Source organism: Beauveria bassiana (genome assembly GCF_000280675.1).
Source record: "Beauveria bassiana ARSEF 2860 unplaced genomic scaffold BBA_S00006, whole genome shotgun sequence".
In the NCBI taxonomy this organism is placed as follows: Eukaryota; Fungi; Ascomycota; class Sordariomycetes; order Hypocreales; family Cordycipitaceae; genus Beauveria; species Beauveria bassiana.
In genome coordinates, this window is record NW_007930841.1 from 21369 (window position 1) to 42567 (window position 21199).

At 51.7% G+C, this 21199-nt stretch overlaps 7 protein-coding genes across 7 annotated transcripts; 5 read left to right on the forward strand and 2 right to left on the reverse strand.

The window, feature by feature from the left end:
- Nucleotides 1-419: 419 nt before the first annotated feature.
- Nucleotides 420-1025, forward strand: BBA_02753 (uncharacterized protein; the record flags this gene model as incomplete). Its single annotated transcript, XM_008597850.1, has 1 exon — nt 420-1025. The coding sequence occupies one exon, from the start codon at nt 420-422 to the stop codon at nt 1023-1025; it is 606 nt and encodes a 201-aa protein (XP_008596072.1).
- Nucleotides 1026-1165: 140 nt separating this feature from the next.
- Nucleotides 1166-4687, reverse strand: BBA_02754 (LysM domain-containing protein; the record flags this gene model as incomplete). Its single annotated transcript, XM_008597851.1, has 4 exons — nt 1166-1620; nt 1680-4209; nt 4269-4615; nt 4675-4687. 4 exons carry the CDS (start codon nt 4685-4687, stop codon nt 1166-1168), a joined length of 3345 nt encoding a protein of 1114 aa, XP_008596073.1.
- Nucleotides 4688-6650: 1963 nt separating this feature from the next.
- BBA_02755 (VTC domain-containing protein) lies at nt 6651-9071 on the forward strand (the record flags this gene model as incomplete). Its single annotated transcript, XM_008597852.1, has 3 exons — nt 6651-7331; nt 7426-8922; nt 8985-9071. 3 exons carry the CDS (start codon nt 6651-6653, stop codon nt 9069-9071), a joined length of 2265 nt encoding a protein of 754 aa, XP_008596074.1.
- A 1367-nt stretch (nt 9072-10438) lies between these two features.
- On the forward strand, nt 10439-12652 carry BBA_02756 (TPR Domain containing protein; the record flags this gene model as incomplete). The annotated part of the gene is made up of 2 exons (XM_008597853.1): nt 10439-12498; nt 12559-12652. The coding sequence occupies 2 exons, from the start codon at nt 10439-10441 to the stop codon at nt 12650-12652; spliced, it is 2154 nt and encodes a 717-aa protein (XP_008596075.1).
- Nucleotides 12653-13150: 498 nt separating this feature from the next.
- BBA_02757 (aldo-keto reductase yakc) lies at nt 13151-14287 on the reverse strand (the record flags this gene model as incomplete). The annotated part of the gene is made up of 3 exons (XM_008597854.1): nt 13151-13190; nt 13244-13783; nt 13851-14287. The coding sequence occupies 3 exons, from the start codon at nt 14285-14287 to the stop codon at nt 13151-13153; spliced, it is 1017 nt and encodes a 338-aa protein (XP_008596076.1).
- Nucleotides 14288-15649: 1362 nt separating this feature from the next.
- BBA_02758 (uncharacterized protein) lies at nt 15650-16670 on the forward strand (the record flags this gene model as incomplete). Its single annotated transcript, XM_008597855.1, has 2 exons — nt 15650-15705; nt 15806-16670. The coding sequence occupies 2 exons, from the start codon at nt 15650-15652 to the stop codon at nt 16668-16670; spliced, it is 921 nt and encodes a 306-aa protein (XP_008596077.1).
- A 2395-nt stretch (nt 16671-19065) lies between these two features.
- BBA_02759 (uncharacterized protein) lies at nt 19066-20011 on the forward strand (the record flags this gene model as incomplete). Its single annotated transcript, XM_008597856.1, has 2 exons — nt 19066-19603; nt 19662-20011. 2 exons carry the CDS (start codon nt 19066-19068, stop codon nt 20009-20011), a joined length of 888 nt encoding a protein of 295 aa, XP_008596078.1.
- Nucleotides 20012-21199: the final 1188 nt, after the last annotated feature.

The following is a 21199-nucleotide window of genomic DNA, read 5'->3' on the forward strand; positions in this document are numbered from 1 at the left end:
TAGAAAGACTGAGATGTGAGACGATGGGTGTGGTTCCCCTTTAGCATCCCATGCTGTGTCCGCGCTGTCGAACATGCACGCAAATATTCGCACTGGCAAGTCAATGACGAGGTTACGAGAAATGTTTCGAAAGTTTCGCGTGGAGATGTCGCAGTTTGAAGATTGTCTGGCGTTCGTGTCTGGGGTCTCCGCGTGACGAGCCTATGCTCATCATTCCGCTTCTGTGTGGACCTTCTTTACTTGCCTACAGATGCACTACCTTATTAGCTTTATCATTCTGTTCGCCTATATACAGAGCTCTCATCTCCCGCTGATTTGCGGCCATTCTGCTCCAGCATTTGCCTAACGCTAACTATTGCGCCAAGGACCCCCAAAAGGTCGCAACCTCTCTCATCGCCTAATTGAATGATATATCGGATATGCATTACCTTAAAGTCTTCGCACTCGCCACTTCCTTTTCTGTCTGCAGCAACGCAGCTAATTCTTTCTTCGACGGCTCATTTTCTGGATTGTTTCCCGGATTCTCAGACCTGATTGGTGGTGGCGGCACTGGGGGTGGCCGACCGCCCTCCACTAACGCCATTGACAACGCCCAGCAGTCATGGCAACGAGACACTGGGATTGTGTCCCAGTTCCTGTCTACGGCAACATCCTTGCCCAGAAATCAAGTTCAGGCCGCAGCGTCTAGGGCATTGTCAGCGGAAAAAGACGAGTTGACACACAAGGAAGTCTTGGATCGCATGTTCCTCAAAGGTCCAAGACAGAATAGGCTCGCCTCCATTCGCCAGGCGCACAATGCCCTCGAAACCCAAGGCAACTTTCAACTGGTCGTGGACGGGCTCGATCAACTCGCTTCTCGCGGCGCACGCATGTCACCACAGCAGATGGAAAGAAAGATCACGTCCATTACCACTGGTAGATGCCAGAATGTTCTGCCAGCAATTGATGATTATTTTGCAGCGGCTGGAAACTTGGTTCAGTCAACGGGCACAAACTTGAAAGCTATTCGACCAAATAATTGTTAAATTAATCCATCTCATTTTCTTCCCGTCAAGCCTGTTGCCAATTTGGTGGTTGGGTAGCTAAATCTTGCTAGTTGCTCTCAGCGAGAGCTTCCTTCTTGGTGGTTGTAGTAAACGTCAAGTCTTGTAGGCCTTCTCAAGACTTAGTTTAGCCTAGGGCATGACGCCTGAGAAAAGCAAAAGCCATTCGGCACGGTATCAAGCGTCGTTCCATTTGCAAAGATGATACCGTCGAAATGATCTGATACCGAGGTAATTCCAGCAACGGCCTTCTTGGATCTGTTGGGCGGTCTCACCAGCGGGTTCTTGGACTTGCTAACCTTGCAGTTCTGGCTGACCATGTACAGGTTGAGCCCGCGCACAAACACCTGCATAGTCGGGTCGTAGTATTTTTCTGTGATTTGGTCGGTGCGGAACAGGCCGACAGCGTCGTGTAGAATCACCGTCGGGAACGTCTTTGGTGTCATGTAGTTCAGTCCGTAGTAGTAGAGCGTCGGGTTGGACTCATACACAGCCACAGGTTGGATGGGGTCGAGTACCGGCGTACACTGCCACTGCATAATGTAGTAGTTGTACACCTGCGAGCCGCTGCGATCATCTCGGTTTAAATTGCGCGTGAGAAAATAGACTTCCCAGATGCCGTTCCTGCCCGCGTACGCCTCTTGGGCCCAGACGTCGCTGCGGGCCAGCGCCGGCGGGCCAAAGAAGATACCTTGTCCGGACGCACAAATGTTTGGCCGTTGAGCTTGGGGTCGAAGCGTCCATCAATGAGCAGCAAGACGCACCCTTTCCCGTCATTCGCATTCATAAAGGTGCTAATAGGAAGCTCGTTAAGAGGTGTGTTGCCGGCGAGGTCCCCAGGGCAGCGATTGTGTATCGTCTCCAGCTTGTCGTAAAATTCCTTATTCTTGTCCTCGCTCCAGTAAGTACCGCCTTTGATACTCAAGTCTGTCATGTATTTAATGTACCATACAACAACCTCGCCTGGAAAGTCGTTAGAAAACCGGTTCATGCCGATAATCAAGTCGTCGAGAGATGGACCCGTCGCTCCGGCCGGAGTTTTTCCTAGCTCATCACTAACGTGGGCACCGTAGAACTTCCCATTGTTGACGCTAGAGATGCGCATATCGAAATAGCGGCTGCCGACTTTCAATTGATTATATAAATCCAGGCTTTGCGTTTCCGTGTGGTCGGCCGAGCCGAATCCCCACCAGCCTTCCATGGTGATGTTGTTCATAGCAGCGTCGTGTGAGCCTGGCACAACGACGTGATGCAGCTTTCGGTCTTTTATTACATCATACATGTCTTTCATCCAGTTGTATTTCCCAAACTGGAGTGAGGTGAAGAAGCCGTATTCTTTGCTCCCGCCAATCACAAGTGTCACCGGCCGCTGGGAGCTCGGGACCGTGTACTCCTTTGCACCCATACCCATGCCCTGGAGATCAAACCAGATACGCTGCGGAAATCTGACATCATCCATGTTTGTCGTCACGTGCACGTTAAACTTCTGGTTCGTGCCCTCAATCTCATAATAGGCATACCCGTTGGTGGTTGTCAGATCCACACCAGCCTGCTGATACCAAGCGTCGTTACGCCTGCCCTTGCCGGACGGAATGTCGTCAAAGTCCCACTTATAAAACTGATATGGTTTGGGGCCTCCAACATGCTTGAAGTTGTGAGGTGTCAGGTTCACAATGGTTGCGTAGGCGGGCATATAGGAAGTCGCGTTCGAGCTGTTGCCCAGTGGACCACCGCGGCGTGAAAGGCCGACAAGCCCTGAAATGTCATATTTCGGCCACTCTCCCTCGTAGTAGAAGTAATCGGCACTATCGCACTTCTTCTCCTCTGGGCTTGTAGGGGGCTTTCCTTTCGACGGCACGTCGTAGAGGCTGATGTGAGCCCACTGAGGATGGCTTGTGACAGCCTGGTTTTCATCGGATGTAATCTTAGTCCCATCGCTGCTGACGATCATGTTCTTAGCTCCTATAGATATCACCTGCTGTATGCGAACGTTGTCATAGTTGGAGCTCAAGTATATGAGTGACTTCTGGCAGCTATGCTTGTCGATGCATTCCTGAGTGTAGGTGCTGAACCATGAATAGACTCCAGCAGAACCAATGAGAACGTTGGATAATTCCGTCATGACCACCGCCCATGATGAGTCACAGCCGTTGAAATCATCAGCTTCCTTGCAAGAGTAGTCAGGATCTCCGGGAAAAACCCCAACATTATTTGTGAACGGCGCTGGTGGTTTCGGCGTTGGCTGGAAGTACGCGGATTCTGTCTGCAAAAACGTAGTGACAATATTGCTAGCCCTGTAAAAGTTGTACTGGTAGAACACACTATGCTCAGAAGCTGTGCCATAGAGAAATGTGGCCTTTTGGCTTTCGACGAGGATTCCACGGGCGCTATACACAGAGAGCTGCTCCATGTTGTTTTGCGCATCTTCAAGATGAGGGTCATCGATTTGATGGTCGGCCACCCATGCCCAAAGGTTGTCGAAGTAGCCAGAAGCCTTTGGTGTAATGTGAAGCAATAGACTGGCGACCTTGCATGTGTCGGGATTTGTGCCAGACTTGGAAGGGGGGCATTCAGCCGGCGTGAGCTGTGTTCCAACAGCGCCGCCAAGACGAATGTGAACATCCCACAGCGCGGCATCGCCATTCGACTTGGCCTGGATGTTCCATTCCATAAGGACAACACCAGGAGTAGGGCCTTTACTTGTGAGTATCAGGTCCTGCATCTCTATATTGCCCACATCGCCCTCGTTGCCAACTCTCAGCATGACCTTTGGCTTGTCGGCGTTGGAGAAAACGTCGCCATAGGCAGCGGATTGGGACCAGGTTTCGCCCACTATTCTCACGCCACTGGGGATTATCACCGTATCCTTGAGAATGTATGTTCCGGCGTCGATGTATATGATTTTACTGCCGCCTTTATATTTGTTGAAGACACTTTGCACAGCTTGAGTATCATCTGTCGATCCATCTCCCTTTGCGCCCTCATCCTTGATGTGTACGAAATCTGAAGCTGACTTGTCTTTGTATTGGTTTCTGGCTCGTTCATAGAATGTGGCAACGTCAAGACCAGAGACTTTGTTGCCTAGAACAGAGGCTTCTCTTGTATAATTTAGAGGCGCATTTGTAAAGGAGCGGGTGTTATTTTTGTAAATAGATCCCATTGCATACTTGACAACGTTAGCGTGCTTTTACGTATTCAGCATGCCATCTTGTTAGGATGACTTACATACCGATAGTAGCCAGAGTCTAGAATCTGCTTGGAACTGCTGTAACCTTTGATTGGTGCCGCTAGTTTGACATTATCCAGCACCAGACCAGTAAAGCCGGAGTCCATCTTGTCTTGAGGAGTCGCCATTTCAATGGACGCTTCCTTGATATCGGAAAACATCGAATCGAGGAATGTGGCGGATCCAGGAATCTCGTTACTGACATCATTGTAAAGACGGAAACCAACTTTGGCATTTCTGACAGTAATGCACTTCCAGACCCATCCCCAATTCCAGATTAACTGTACTGCAGTGTTGCAGCCATTGAAGGTGAGTCTAGTTGCGCTGAACTGCTGGCTTCCACCATCTGTGTCGACGGTATTAGCGCCTGACCTAATTGAGGGTCTTTTAAAGGCCTGTCATTACATGCCCGGGACATACTCACAAACAACTGGGCCAAGTGGTGATGGCTTGGTAGCTCACTTACACCCAAGAACGTTATGAATTTGCCCAGGTGATGTAGAGGAAACGCGGAGCGGAGCTCTACAATACTCCTATAAGTCAAAGAAAAAAGGCGCAAAGATTCAAGGATCATGTACAAGGCCGTCCTGCCCATGCCGAACCGCGGCGCACCAGCTTGTTACCCTTGGATTCGATCTTGCGCCTATGTTTTACCAAAGCTACAAAAACAACCGGCAGAAGTCTTGTTAAAAAAAATTAGCCCAAAACATTGCTGTAGTGCAGACGTAACTGCAGCGAGTGTAGTAGACATGTGCCTGTTCATCCAGCTGAAACTATTTGACGTGTCTATCTTATCTAGCGAATTTGGTGTTGATCAATGCAAAAATTTACATGCGCTTGTCAAGAAAACTCGAGGACATTTTTGTAGCCACGAGCATCTTCATTCTTGGCTGTCGGGTCAGAGAGGTCATGCATGCAGCCATCCATGTATGGACCTGATCGCTCAAGGTTTCGACATGAGCGGCACGGCGGGCCGCTTCTCAAAGGCGGGCACGTCGCTGGCAGAGTCTCACTTGATGGCAGCAGCAAGTACGGAACCAAGATGACCTTGGCTCCCTCAAGTTTGATCATGGTGAAACCCGGCTCCCACTGCATCGAATTCGAGGAGATAATAATGACGAGCCTGGTGGCTTCGTCGTCCCAGCAGTAAACTTGATTTCGGCACATGTCAAAGATGGGCCAAGTTGTGAGAGCATTTAGGTCATTTCGCTCCAAAGCAAGACCCCAAGTCGCGCTGCTTATCTTCAGTGTCGAGTTTATCTTCAGTGTCTAGGAGATACCTACTCCAAGAAAGGGAAGGACTGTGCATTAGCTTCTTAGCTGTGTTGACTTTCCTTTTCTTCTTCTTTTCCTTTCTTTGGTTAACAAAACATACCTTCACCATTGCTTTGAACAAGGGCTGCTGTTGAACCATCCAAAAAGCATCGCACTAGTGGCGCTGATCCCCGGTGCCCGCCCCCATGTAAACGGCGCTATTTGGAGGTTTAATGCAGGCTGCACGGATGTATGCATCAATTGTAGTCGATGATATTGGCCAACGCAGCTTCCTCTGATTAGAGAGACAGTGTTCTTTCATGTTTTACCAGCAAATCCGACTGTAATGCTGCTCGGAATTATCTGGAGACACTCTGTACAACAGCAAGATGGGTATGAATGCATAGATAGGTATTGCTTGGCTGCTTTCGCTGTTCAGCCAGAGGGTCACTATCACGGCGCTAACCGAACGCATCAAGGCCGCTGTGGAGGCTGCATCTCGCGACGGCGGTACGAATACGTACAGTGGGTTGTAGGTGCACTTTTAGTGGAATGCTGTAGGTCGGTGGCGCTTTTTTTTATTTTTTTATTTTTTTTTTGAGCGCCTGCAGTGTCTTATTAGTGGCTGCTTTCAGAGGCCTCTTGTGGCCTTCAGGCATTGTAGGTTAGGTAGGCTGTTGCCAATAGCTTGGAGCACGACGCAGGGATGCATCTTCCCACATGCGGCACGTGCAGTCTACAGCGCCTTGATAGGCTCAAGTGCTCAAGCTTCTACCCCCACCACGCTAGCATCTCTCGTTCTCAACACCAGCTTCAAAGATACCCTCACGACTTGCAGCACCTTGGTGGGTTTGCCAGCCTGCGCAATTTTTTTCCTTGCTGTATTGATATCAGGTCTGTCCAGTTGGTTCCTCTTCTTTATCCTGTCCTATTTTTATCAATCGCAAGGCTTGCATCGATCGCTTTATACCAGTCTCGGTCGCGAAACACATCAGTGACCTAGTCGCTTCAAGGTCGAGGTAGCACGTAATTTTCACCTTCGACAGCCACTTCCCTCACCGAACCAAACCAATTGACGAGCTATATTATCGTATCTCATCACCGCGCTTCTCGACACGTCCTCCACTATGCGATTTGGCAAGACTCTTCGCGAGTCCATCAACGGGCCTTGGAAGGACAAGTACATTGACTACAACAAGCTCAAGGCTCTCCTCCGCGAAAACAAGTTTGACGATGACAACGAGGTATGGACCGAGGACGACGAAAATCGCTTCTGCGACGAAATCTTCAACGTCCAGCTGGAAAAGGTTGCCAAGTTTCAGGAGGAACAAGTCTCCCTCCTCAAGGACCGCGCCGACGCCGCCTTTGCCAAGCTCAAGAAGCTTGCGCCCCCGGTGTCCGCAGACGGTTCTGCGCCCCCGGCCGTCGACGATGCCACCAAGGCCAGCTTCAAGGAGCTCGAGTCTGAACTCGACAGCATCATGAACCAGGTTAAGGAGCTCAAGAAGTACAGCTCCATCAACTACACTGGCTTCCTCAAAATCGTCAAAAAGCACGATCGCAAGCGCGGCGACCGCTACAAGGTCCGCCCCATGATGCAGCATAGTCTCGCCCAGCGTCCTTTCAACTCGGAACAAGGCTACTCTTCGCTCCTCAACAAGCTATCCATCATGTACTACGCCATCCGCCAGCAGCTCGACGACGACCCTACCTTACCCATTGATCTCGAGACCCAAGGCGAGACACTCAATGGCGAGCTCTACACGGCTCACAAATGCAAGTCACGATCCAATCATGAGCATCACTCGGTACTAATACTTGGCAGTCTGGATTCACCCCGACAACCTCCTCGAAGTCCGCACTCTTATTCTCCGCCATCTTCCCGCCCTCATCTACAGCCAGCAAACTTCCAAGGAATCCGACGGCAGCGAATCGCCCACCGTGACATCTCTTTACTTCGACAACAAGGGATTTGAGCTCTACAATAAAAAGGTTGACAGCAGTAAGGGTGCTGAGTCGCTCCGTCTGCGCTGGTACGGCCAGCTTAGCTCCAAGCCCGACATTTTCGTCGAGCAAAAGGTCGCCGATGGCACGGGTGAGAGCCACGAGTCAAAGTTTACCATCAAGGACAAATACGTTACTCCTTTCCTCGCCGGCGAGTATTCTATGGAAAAGACCGTCGCCAAGATGGAGCGCCAGGGCCAGTCCGCCGAAACTGTCGCCGAATATAAAAAGACTGTCAACAACATTCAAAGCTTTCAGCAAAAACACAAGCTCGCACCCATCCTGCGCGCCAACTACCTGCGCACCGCCTTTCAGAAACCCGCCGATGACCGCATTCGAATTTCCATCGATACCGATCTCGCCTTTATTCGCGAAGACACCCTTGATACCGAACGTCCATGCCGCAACCCCAACGACTGGCACCGTACCGACATTGACGACAGCAACATGACCTATCCCTTCCGCAATATTAATCAGAGCGAAGTCTCCAAGTTCCCATATGCCGTCCTCGAGATTAAGCTTCGCGAGGATGCCAACCGCAAGCGTCCCGTCTGGGTCGAAGACCTGCTGGCTTCTCACCTCCTCCACGCTGTGCCGCGCTTCTCCAAATTCGTGCACGGCACGGCCTCTCTCTTCGAGGACCACGTCAATGCACTGCCATTTTGGCTCAGCGACTTGGAAACAGATATTCGCAAGGACCCGCAGCTAGCTTTCGAGGCCGAGGAACAACGCCGCGCCCAGCGTGCTGATGACGCCATGGCCGTCGGCAGCCTCATCGGCACTCTTCCCTCGTCCTACAAGGCTGCCAAGAGCTCGTCTGTCGGAAAATCGTACCTTGCCGATCGCATGGCCGCCGAGTCACGCGACCAGCAGGTCAAATCACTCCATCACCGCAGCAGCGTCGCCGCTCCCCCCGAGGAAGAAGGCGAAGGCAGCGCCGCCGCTGCCCACAATGGCTACGGCACCCTCTCCTCCGTAATTCCCGCACTCTCCCTCTCCAAGTACGCCAAGGCCAAGCGCGCCCAGCGCTTCCAGCTCCCCGAGGGTGTCATTGAGCCCACCGAGTGGATCAAGAATGCCGGCGAGCTCAAGGTAGAGCCCAAAGTGTGGCTAGCCAACGAGCGAACATTTCTCAAGTGGCAGCACATTTGCATCTTGCAGGGTACCCTAGCTCTTGCTCTATACACGGCGGCGGGCGAAAACACCACTGCCTCTGTCTTTGGTGTCGTGTATACGTGCATTGCTGTCTTTGCTGGCGCGTGGGGGTATGCTATGCTACGCGCGCGCCGAAGCATGATCATTGAGCGCAGCGGTAAGGATTTTGACAATATGGTGGGACCAATCATTATCAGTGTGGCGTTGATTGTGGCTCTCATCGCCAACTTTGTCATCCAGGTGCGTATTCATACCTCTAATCTATTCATTGACTGAGATTGACTTTTGGATGGAATCAACAGTACCGCAAGGCTTTTGACAAGATGCGCCACCGTCATCCCGACACGAACCTGCATAATTTTTCTGTTTCTCAAGATGAGCTTCGATGATTGATGCTTTTCATGCTTTGTTAATGTACAACTCGTGTGATGATACATCCAACAGGGGATAGAGGGAGAAAGGGTGATTCAAAGAATCACCGGAGTTACTTGTTTCTGTATTTTCGGTCTTTCTGCTTATTTGTGCAGAGAGCATCCGTTCAATGTTCCAACTGCTGCCAGGACTGAACCAGCTTGGCTTACCAAATAGCTCTTCAACATTTGAGTATCGCCTCGTCTCTGGCTTTATCAAGATTTGTTCTGTTGGATAGGTTCAGTGGACAAATGGTGGTTACATTTTGACTCACGCCGCTTTTTGCCAGACTTCGTTGCAAATTCTTCTCCTTGCCTCCATCATGGCTTGACCAGCTTCATATTGTGTCTTTCGTCTTCTCTTGCTCAACTAGAAGTCTTTGCCTCAGGTAGCAGCAGTCATATCACAGCTCCTCACCACAGCGCTGCTGGGCTTCGCATAGGCACAGTATTATCGTTGGTTGATCAGCTCACGAATGAGCTGCCATCAGTGTCGCAGTCAATATAATGGACGTATTCAATTGTGAAAAAAATTGCCGCCTGCGCAACACATGACACAATTACGAGACTGACGGCGGCACCGCTCTCACCCAACAACTGAGACATGTAGTCAAAACAATAACATGAAATCAGCAGAGACTACCCCAAACGATGTGCTGTCTTGTTGACTTCCTTTCTCATTCCCTTTGTATCCCCGGCGTCGCCTCCCTCGCATCTTTCCATGCTCGCGTCTGCATATGCAGCAAACAAAGGACCGCGCACTGTGGGCCAGTCAACATGCAACGAACGGCCCAGTGGCTGCCGCTCTGTGTTATCAACACAGAACAACACCGCCCGCTGACTTCACTCTTGCCGCTCACAATAACGTCTCGCCGCCTATCACCCGTCGCCACTTGGCTCACCACACACATCTCAGTGCTTTTCTCAGCCGGTTTTCTGTGACGTAGCGATACCCTGCCCGCAGCCAGCGCTTGCAAGCAATCAGTGTACTGCGCGCGCCGCGTCATGAATGCACGACAGACTACACGTGCCACTGGGAGGCCGGCGAAGTTAAAACAAGTGCTCTAAACTTAGCGCAGGGCATTTGTAAACCTCGCACTACTAGACTTTGGCTTTCTGGTCATTGCATCTGGTGCAGACCAGTATTGGGAGAGGCGAGCAATGGAAAGCACGACTAAGAAAGCCAGTGGATTCTGGGGAGGCCTCTTGAGGCGAGGCCGTAGCAATGCGAAGCCCAAGGCAAGCTCAACTTGACGAGTGCCCCTTTCAAACTCGGACTGCCAATGCTAATGCGACAATCATTTTGCCAGCCAAAAGTTGACGCGCACAAAACAAAGACGGCTCCGATGCGACCACGTCGTCCACCGCCAGAGACGTCGTCCATGGCGCAACCACGCGATGCCGATGCGCGTCCGCGCCGACGACGAGTCACCAGGTTTAGCGACGATGACACCGACGTCGATGCCCCCGCCCCGCAGTCGCCTCTGACGCCCCTCAGCGAATGGCCGCCAGCTGGCATGAACCCCCGGCAGGAGCTGTCCCGCGAGCAGGCGATTGCGCTGATCGCGCGAGGTGCACCGTCCCATAAGGGCTACCGGCGCGCCGTGCCGTATGTCTCTCAGCAGTTCTTTGCCCTGTATGCGGCATCATCGGGGAATCGAGGTGACGAGGCCACGGATCGTGTCAACTTGCACGATGCCATGGTGCAGCTCATGACCTTTCGCATGGCTGGGCCAGGGGAGATATCCTCACCCTGGAGCACGCTGGAGCAGCCGAGCTGCGCGTACCTGCACGGCGCACGACCGGGGACCATTACCTTGAATCACTGGGCGTCGATGGTGAGCGAGTTCCCGGAGCGCATCACGCTGCGCGACCCCGGTATTATCCCGAAGGCCCTCACACTGGAACAAGTCTTTGAACGACTGCGGGAGCTGCAGGTTGAGCCCGAGGACCTTAACGAGAGAACGCTGTATCGGACACTATACAGTAGGATCTTGCGCGATCCGGACCGTATATTAAATCCGCGAAAGAGTTTAGAAAAGCAAATCACTGATCTCATCATGGCGCTCTCGCGGCCGCACTGGATTGACTTTACAGACCCCAAGAATCAAGTGGTGACGCGTTTCATCTTTGACCCTTTTCCGGAAGACCACGACAGGTATCTCGCCTTCTTTCATCAGTTACTGCTCAGCATGGAGCTGAATGCGCGAATACACAACAAGCAACACAGCGACTATGCCAAAGACAAGCTCTTGCAAAAAATGCCTCCCACGATACGATGGAACCTAGCACTCGCGAGACGCTGGAGCGATTATATACGAGTCCACAGCTACGGGCCAACTGTGGATGATATTAAACTTCGGTTCAGGCTCAAAAGGCGACAGGTGAAGATGCTAAAAAGGTTCGCAACCAGGTTGAAATGGCCGAACCTTGACGAAACCCTCAAAGCACTCAGAGAGTCCAGAGACGAGCCAGACTCTAATGCAGTGAGCTCCGATGCTTACGCATTTTTCAGCGGCCTCGTCCTCCCAGGACCAACGTTCCCTTTCATCATCATGAATACCCTCATCGACACTGACCCTGACGAGGCTACTGATGAACTGGCCCTGCTCTCGCACCTGCATCCCAGCTGCGGCTTTCAGTACCGTAATAGCTACACGTACTGGACGACGACCAGCATTGTGGGGAAAGTGCTGGCGCCAACGTGCGGTGCGCTCGCAGGCTGGGTCGGGCCGGCATGTCCGACGGCAGATCTCGGACGGTCCCAGATTGCGCGCATCCGCGCCCGCAAGCCGAAACAAGTCCTGCAGCGTGAAGATGTCGAGAGCATGGGGGAGAGGTCCGACCCGCTGGGTCCGCCGTCGGCAGTTTTTCGCATCGATGAATATGTGCTAGTGACGCCGGAAGCGAGTCTTGGCGCACCGCTGAATACAGTCCGTCTAGAGCTCTTGACGCTGCGCGAGGTGCCGGCACCGGATCACATCAAAACACCTTCTGGGCCGAAGCTATTCGATGCAAGGGTACAGGTCGCTGTGGATGGTGTCTCCTGGCCGTTGCGGCTGGCGTACGATGTGTCATTTGTTAACGCCTGGCCGTGCTCAGATGGCCCGCATCCACTTTTCTTTGATTACATCTACAGACGCATCGCCGTAGAAGATATCTTGGGAGTCAAAGATTGGGGCGGGCTCTATAAGAAAACCAGTAACACGAGAAGCGCAAGATCTACGCCGATGCCACTTGTACATGGCACGAATGGAAATGTTGCAACCGATGATATTCAGCAGCAGGACGATGATGAAGTTCTAGTTGTCGAAGCTTTCGGGGTGCCAGACCACGAAGTGCTAGCCAGAGCATGGTGTGCACACTGGGGCCTGAGCGCGATGGTGGCCGATATAGGCAAGACTTGGTAAGTTGTCGAGAGATTCTAGCCTCAACGTAGGAGGAACATGATGCTGACAAATGATAGCATGTCATGCGCGATTCGGGAGTGTTACGCAGCTGCGCTGGCGGTGTTGATATTGGTGGACGACGCGAATAACCGCAGCGGGGACGACCAATGATGCCTTTGATTCGCTAACTTGATTCCGCGACGAAGTTGTCACGACGTTTTGGGTGGCTGAAGATTGTGTACAGGCAAAGGGCGAGATCAACGGAGTATATACGGGGCGTTTGTCGGTGCGTTGTTTCTACTATGGCAGGGGTATCAGATAGCTATGCCTTGGTTCAAGCCATTTGAATGTATTCAAAGAGGCTGTTGCCACATGTGTGCAAAGATGATAGAGTGGACAAGTCCCGGCTCTGAGGCTGGGTTTTAATACCTTTGCTGACTCGAGTGGGGATGGATAGTCAAGTCTCCAACACATACTGAATACGTACTGGCAGGTCCAATAGCAACAATTGAAAATCATGGAAACATTTCATTCTGGCATAATACATCTTGTTCTCTTTTGATGCACGTTCTCTGTCACGCCGAATGCAGCCGTAATGCAAGTCCAAAGATGGTGACGGGCCCTGCAAAGGCTGGCATCTGAGCTCGCCCGTTACTACCGACTACCATCTTACTGTAGAGGTACAGCGTCACGGAACAAAGCACCAAAGCTATGGATTGGTTAGCATTTCCAGAGTTTCTGGTATCGTCGTGGCAAACTCACCTAGCCGGGTACCGATCACCAGGCAGGTCTGTCGCCTCGGCATATTTGCGTAGCTCCGCAACCTCCTCCGCACTGAGCTTGACGTGTATCGCGTTGACGTTTTCCTCCAGGTACTTTATCGTCGTGGTGCCCGGGATCGAGATAAAGTCGTCGCCTTGCGCTGCTACCCACGCTAGGCAAACCTGCGCCGGTGTCGCGCCGTGCTTGTCGCCAATGGCACGGATGCGGTCCACCAAAGCCAGAATCTTGGGAAAGTTGGCCTCGCCAAACTTGGGCACTGCCGCGCGAAAGTCGTCCTTGGCCAGTTGCGCGTGCGACTTGACCGCACCTGTCAGGAGTCCGCGTGCCACGGGGCTGTATGCGACAATGGCGATGCCCAGCTCCCGGCACGTCTGCAGAATTGCATTCTGGGGAGACTCAATGTCGAGGAAGAGAGGGTTGTACTCGACTTGGTACGCGGTAATGGGATGCACGGCATGCGCGCGGCGGATCGTGGCTGCGGAGCATTCCGACAGTCCGAGGTAGCGAATCTTGCCCTCGCTATACGCAATGTCAGCATATTGTGATCAAGGGGTCAAGTTTGAAACGGCAGCAGATTTTGACGTACGCCTTGAGCTCGGCCATGGCCTTGACGGTATGTTCAATTGGCGTCTTGTCGTCCACGCGATGGCAATAGTACAAATCAATGGTTTCGATGCCGAGCGTTTCGAGACTCTTGGCGCAAGCCTCCTTGACGTACGCCGGGTCATTGTCGAGGACGCGGCCCTCGGGCGTGTTGCGTAGGGCAAACTTGGTCGCAAGAAAGATGTCATTGCGCTTGCCAGTGCGTTTGAACCAGGCTCCGACGCGCGCTTCACTGTTGGTGTAGACGTCGGCCGTGTCCCAGAATCGCTCACCCAGCTCATAGGCGCGATCGAGGAAAGCGAGCGCCGTCTCCTCGCTCGTGTCCTGCTGTTTGTACCATCCCGCAAAGGACATGAGGCCCAGCCCGATGCCAGTTACCTGGGGGCCATTGCGTCCGAGCGTTCGTGTGGGAAGAGACATGTTTGGTTTTTGTACGTGGAAATTGCTTGGTGCTCCGTGTTGTAAGTGTTGGTTGTTGTCGGTCGGGGTTGCGAATGTTGAAAGGCCAGAGAGCTGTGCCCGTCAACAACTTGAATTTATACTTGGCCACTGGCTCTTGATGCTGAGAAACTCAAACAGGCGGAGAAACGGAGTTTGTTTGCTGCTTCCCTTGGCAACTGATGTCATGAAATATTGCCTTGCACACTACGTACAGCTAATGTACTCTAAACTCTTAAAGCCGAAAGAGCTTTGCTTCTAAATATTTGGCGCTGGCTGTCGTGGATGGCGACGCTCCTTGGAGCTACAGTGGGTTGTAGCCTGTACCTTGGTAGGCAGACCTTTAGCTCCACCAGCCCGCCCAATCGCTTCTGCGGGGAGAGTCCTACGGGGATGGATCGACATCGGAATGGAGATGTTGTTAACTCCGGGGCATAAGGCCGCGACAGTCGGTTGAGAGGTAGCTGTTGCAGCGGATTCTCGAATTCCGTCTTGTTCTTCGCATTGTATTCATGAATCACTTCAGGCATGTAGCTCTTGCTATATCCGACGCGTAGTCGAGGCTGCGGACTTTGATAGTGGGCGGCTTATGATCTTTACGGTCGAGCAACGAGCTGAGTTGTACCTAGCTAGACACTTTGCTAGCGTGCACCAGTGTCTTATTGCAAGTGAAACTGCCTGCCTCATTTGATTCAGCCTTATTACTTGTTGTGGCTTGTGACACAACTGCCGAATGGCACGGCAGTGATGAATCGGTAAGTGGGGGCACATTCTAGAGTTCACAAAAACATGGTGAGGCGATAGTTGGATCAGTAAGGTCGACACAGTGTATCCGGAAACGAACAACAATAAGCCATAGTTGGAATTCTCGCCAATTCTCGTACTGTGACTAATGCCTAGTCTTTTGCCAGTTGACATAACGGAACAGAAATCCGATACAAGTTTCAGAGTCTATGATACCGGGTAGATTGACCTTGAGGAGCAGCCCTACATTTACTCGCAACAAACGCCGGCTGAGCCCAAACACGGCACAAAAACAACACCGGCCGATAATGTTTTGGGTTCAATATTCAAACAAGGCACTCTGGTAGAGTCCTAGCCAGGTTCTTGCTCTCGATGGAAACGAGTATAACTATTGCACCAGGCTTCCCCGATTATTGACCGCCTGTGCCACGACCAGCAGCCACTACGACGAAGGCATGTGGAGAAAGCCAGGCGCCAAGAGGTAGCAAAACGCCGCACTTCTCACCCTATCGTCGTCCTTGATGGTGAGCCTCCCACTCGGCAGCGCATGTCGCGACTCCATATTCGATCCCGAAAGCTGCAACCCCTTGCCAGCCTATGATGGCCGACACACAGCCGACAAAAGACAAAGAAGGGTTCGACGTGGGCGAGTTTCTGTACGTCTTTGTTGCGCTGTCCCCCCCCCCCCCTCTTACCCCTGATGAGCGGCCTCACAGGCCTGTTGCTCTCCCGTCCAGGCTGACAAGCCCCCTCAAGGCAAAAGAACCTCACCAAAGGCGAATTGGCCTTGAAGCGTGCTGTCGGGCTCGGCACTCAACCTAATGTTGTGCCCGAGGGCGAGCCGGTCCACGATGGAGAGCCACGCCCCGTCGAGATTGGCTGGCATCCCGTCGGCGGACTTGCTGGCAAATGGTTCGCCAACAATACAGGTCTCGGCAAAATGATTACAGAGAGGATCAACAAGTACCCTGATCCCACACAACACTGGGCTGTCCTCGTTGGCGATTACGTCCACCAGCTCTGGATGGATGAGAACTTTCACGTCATCTACATCAACAACAAGATTAATCGCGAGGAGTGGAAGACTTTCAGCGTCGGCCAGACGCGCTTCAATGACGATGCGTTGCGGCGCGCCGGCGAGATGGTCATTACCACCATTCGCGAAAAGACACCCGCCTACAACCTCATCTCCAACAATTGCCAAACCTACGCTCTCCAGCTGCTGGACGCCATCAAGGTCGGCGCGCGCAAGGAATTCGGCACCACGCTCGCCGTGTATGATCGCATGTTTGGCCCTGGTAATGTCGCAGATCTGTTCAACAAGGACGGCCACATGCCATCTAGCGGCACCGATTCGGCTGTCCCACCGCCCAAGGACGACGACGAGAACACTGTTGGGCTGGCTCAGCAGCTCATGCATGACAACACAGCGCAACTCGACACGCATGAGCAGATGAACAAAGATAGGGGTGCGCTCACCCCACCCAAGGAGGCGGCAGAGGCACAGGTCGGCGAGAGTAACGAGGAAAAAGGCGATGGCGAGAAACGGGCGAGTAAGAGCAGCGAGGTAAAAGCGCAGATCAAAAACATCTTTGGCCGCTTCTCGCGAAACAAGTCTTGATGACGGCTCAGGACATGATTCTATGACTTATGATAGAGGTGTCCAATATGTGATGAATGAATAGCATGACGTTGGTCCCAACATTTTCATGATTCAGAAAGGCGCCTTGACGTGGCGCGGTGATTTGTTTATTTCAAATTTCTCGAAAGCTCAGGGCCGAGACAGAGCACGATTAACGACAATAGACGTAATAGAAGTCCTGCATCGCCGTCAACGTCAAGCGATAGCAAATAAGCATAGCCTTACGCACGCGAGTGGGCTTTCAGAGAACAATGCTCAGGCTTGGCAGCACAAACGCCCGGAGATCCATCAGGCATAGGGCTGTGCACGGGACCAGCGAGGGTTTGCCAATGCAACATATAAGGTTGGCCGACTAGTGCGTGTCGCCGCAAAAAAAATGTATTGCGCCTCCTCGGTGTTGGATGAAGAAAAAGTTGTTAAAAAAAAAGAAGAGAGAAAAGACCAAAAAAAAAAAAAAAAAAGGCCGGTCTAGAGGCCCAGGCTTGCTAGGATAAATATCAAGTAGATGGCACATCAGCATGCACAGAGATGAGCCAATTGGAGCGCAATCAAATCTCAAATCTCACCTGCAGCGCAGGGGTTCGCTTTCCCCTCTTGCTGACCAGCGGGATCCTCTCACAGTCACAAAACGGCCTCGCCGTCTCTTGGTGAGCACGTTGGCAAGTGAAAAAAAAGTTTATTTCCTTTCCATGAGGGTTTAAAGGGAAAACGCGAGCACCGCCACGCTTTGTTTTTGCCCACAACTTGAGCCTTGTTTATTGCAAGGCTAAGAATGAAGGCAGTGTTGTTAGCGGCGGTGGGGTGTGCCTGTCGAGGTCCTCGCCTCCAAGCCTCTTTCACAAGTTGGGTTACAACAACACCAATAAGTTAGCTCAGGGGGCTATAGGCTCCCGTGCGTGTCAACGTCGACCACCGGAATTCTGATTTTATTCAGTAGTAGAGGGTAAGAGTCTCAGTACACCTCAAATTTCATTCGTCCTGTGAGCTGATTTTTTTTTTTTTTTTGCTTTTCAGGATTAGGCCAGTCAGCCACACTTGCAGCTAAAAGGTTGCCCAACTTCCCCTCCTTCTAGACTTGCCGTCTACGAGCATTTCTTTCTCTCGAACCAGATCACAGGCCCAAATGCGGCCCGTCAGCATTAATATTGAATACAGCCATGCGGAATGAAGCTAGCGCACTTTCGCCCCAAATTCCAGGCTCGCAAAATCCGTGATAGGCAAGATTACGTCGCCTTCTCTTGTTCGGCTCCTCTCCCTCGACCGGGCCACATATTGGGGCGGCTCGCAAGCCCAATAAGCAACCAGCAAATGCCAGCGATTCAGGGCCCTTGTGGGGATCAGATACGGTTTGGGGCACAAAACGAAACGACTTATTATTATTACTCCGTAATCGTCTGTACTGCCAGCACTAGTCAACGTGTGCACCGCTTTATTGCAGGCGCCTCCAAGGTGGTTCTAGCCCGCAAGGGCCACAACCCGGGCGTCAAATGCAGCAAGGACGCGTGGACAGTGATCTGCGCTAGCTGAAAGGGGTAGGCGTTCCGTTAAAAGTCCCTGGCTCATCTGAGGCCAACTTCTGGCCTTCTGGGTCCCTTTCGACCTACAGCCCACTGTAGCAACCCAGTCAGCTAATGAGATTGCCAGCCGGCACACCTCTTCCGACCACCAGTCTCGCCAGCTGCCCTGTAGCCAAGCCATACCCTCGGCTCCATCCGTATTCCAACAAGCGGCATCTCTGGGCCGATTGTCCATAATATTTATGGGCTTCATTTCTTATTCGCCAAGTAACTAACCAACTACCGCTGGCTCACCCACAAGTTACAACAGTTGCCCGTTCCACTCTGAGGTGGGCGTGCTCGTAAATCGCATTGTCGTCGGTTTCCACCCCTCTCAGCCTCTCTGTACGGAGCAGGTAGGGCTGTGCTTACTAGGATGACTGCTCTTGTGTTTGCATTGTGACACCCGCGTCGACAAGTAATTTGCTGGGGGCGCTGAGCCCTGTGACAACATTCAACTTGTGCATGTCCATATGCGACCCCTATCCCCGTGTAAATAGGAAGCTGACGCCCATCCTCAGCCTCTGCTGGCCTCAGCTTCTGCTGATTCTTTCCTTTCCGTCTTCGACTTTTTCTTCTACCTTTTCCTCGTGAGAACGCCCCTTTGAGACATTGATTCGTCAACATAAAATACATTCGCCTTCTTTTTTCTATCCCATGTCAGCCGGCTAGATAGCGACTTTCAAATCGGCCTCATCTCGCCCAGTTGGCCCGCGGCTGGCGATATAGCCTCATCTCGCGACATTTCTAACCCTTCTCGATCGATTATACCTACTTTTACATTTTAATATCCGCATCCCTTTCTACACGTCGACAAGATGGCGGGGCACGGCCATCACAAGGGCCTGCATCTAGGGGAGCTCATCAACGAGCTCATCTCCTCCCTGGCGCCCTTCTCCGGCCTGATCTTGACCGTCACCTGCTGCATCATCGCCCTTATCCGACTTTACGTCCTCGACCCTTTCATTCCCAAGATTTATCCACGCAGGGTCCTCCGCAACGTCACAAGCGCCCAACTGCGCAGCTTCACCAATCATCATGTCGCAGCAGCCACCAAAATTCTGCTAGTCGTTCTCTGCGCTTATCCTCTCCTCGCCATTCTTTGTGGCAAGGCGACGCCTCATACTCCCTATGCCAAGGGCTCTCCCGTCACCCTTGGTGACATGATGATTGTCTCTTCCCAAATTTTCTGTGGCATGTACATCTTCGAGCTCTTCTTCCGCGAAAAGGTCTCCCTCATCAGTTGCGCACACCACATTGGTGCTATTACAATTGCTCAGGCTGCAATCGCAATGACTATCAATTTTGGTCACGAAAGAGACGCAGTGTACGAGTTCATCCTATGCTTCATCTGGGGTAAGCTGCCTACATGGTTTTGAATTCGACAAAGGGCCGCCTGACTAACATTTGCTAGGTGCATTCGATGTTATTGCCGAGCTTTGGCCTCACTTGGCCATGATCGTTTATCGAACTCATAACGATAACCATGCGCTACTCTCCAGGATTTTCTACGCAACGGCGATTCTCGAGGTGGTAGGAACTACTACCGAGACCGCCATCATCATGTTCCTTTTTGGCTCGCTTTGGGACAAGTGGTCTCTGTCCCTCAAGATCACGACGCCCTTTCTACACACGCTATTCTCGGCGGCGCAACTTTGGGGAGCCTGGATCTTTTACAAACTGGCCAAGGATCAACAAAGGAAATTAAAGGAGAGCGAGGAGAAGCGTCCATCTTCGGGTGATACCGCACCCCAAACTGTATAAAATCAAGCGACAGCGTTATATTTTGACTTTTTGAAATGGAATTTGCCATGGCGACTAATACATATATATGGCGTTTAGCATCTTTATAAGGTTTCTAATGGAAATCAGACATCTCGCTAGGCCGGCTTGCTCTACATTGTGCCATTATACAGGGTTCTTGCTTCAGCATGCTTTGCGGCTGAGTTTAGATGCCATAGCCTTGTGTGTTTGAACTTGGGAGTCAACGACAAGATTTAAATGTCTGAACACAATTCGATTCTCACAAATAGAAAGTTTAAATGGCTTACATAGCAACTTAGTGATGACAATGTCCTTCACAGCACGCCTTTGACACGCTTTTGGCACTTAGTTGCCATTATTTCGTTCGTTGTCAGGCTGAGTAGGCGGAGTAGGCACACTGCCGCTGTCGCGGCATTCGTGATCGACGATTGCCTGAACCTAGTTGTACACGTCCTGGCTAATTCAAAAGCGTCATTTTTGTAAATAAGAGCTTCGTTGAGAGCCGTGACGCAATTTGTCCTGCGGTGGCGTGTTAGCTGGCACAGTTGCAGTTGACAGGGTGGAGAAATCATCCAAAGGTGTCTCTAGCATAACAGAACAAAGGTTTTGTTCGGTCTCAAGAGAGAAGAGGAGTCGATCTCAAGAATTCAGGCGTAGCAACTTTTTTTTTCTTGGGCAACTTTCCACCGCTGCCAAATTTCTGTCACCACCTCTCGAAGCTACCAAAATAACAACCTGATCATGAACGACTTGAAAGGAAGCACCATGGTCATTTTAACGTTGGCTTAAAGACTTGTTTGTGTTCACTGGAGTGGGAGTGACTTGTCCAAGTTGGTACGTGGTGGACGCTCCTGTTACAAATTTGAGGGATAGAGTTGCAGACAAAGGGGTTGACCTAATGGCGATACATCGTTGTTATGCTGCGTTATAGATCACAGCTAAACAGTGAAGCAATCTAGACACTAAATCAAGCTAGATGGGTTAGTCTCTAGTATGAAATTCATCTTCAATTTCTATAGTTTGTATAGTCTGGCCGGGTTCATGGCGACGAGGTCGTTAGGTTGGAAAGAAGGTGCCGTCCCAGAACTAGTTTGCTTTTTGCCCCCCGCACGAAGCAAAGAAACTAGCTGTAGCGGATGAAAGCCTGACTACCTATGCAGCTAACTCGAGCTGTTGTATCAGTCTGGT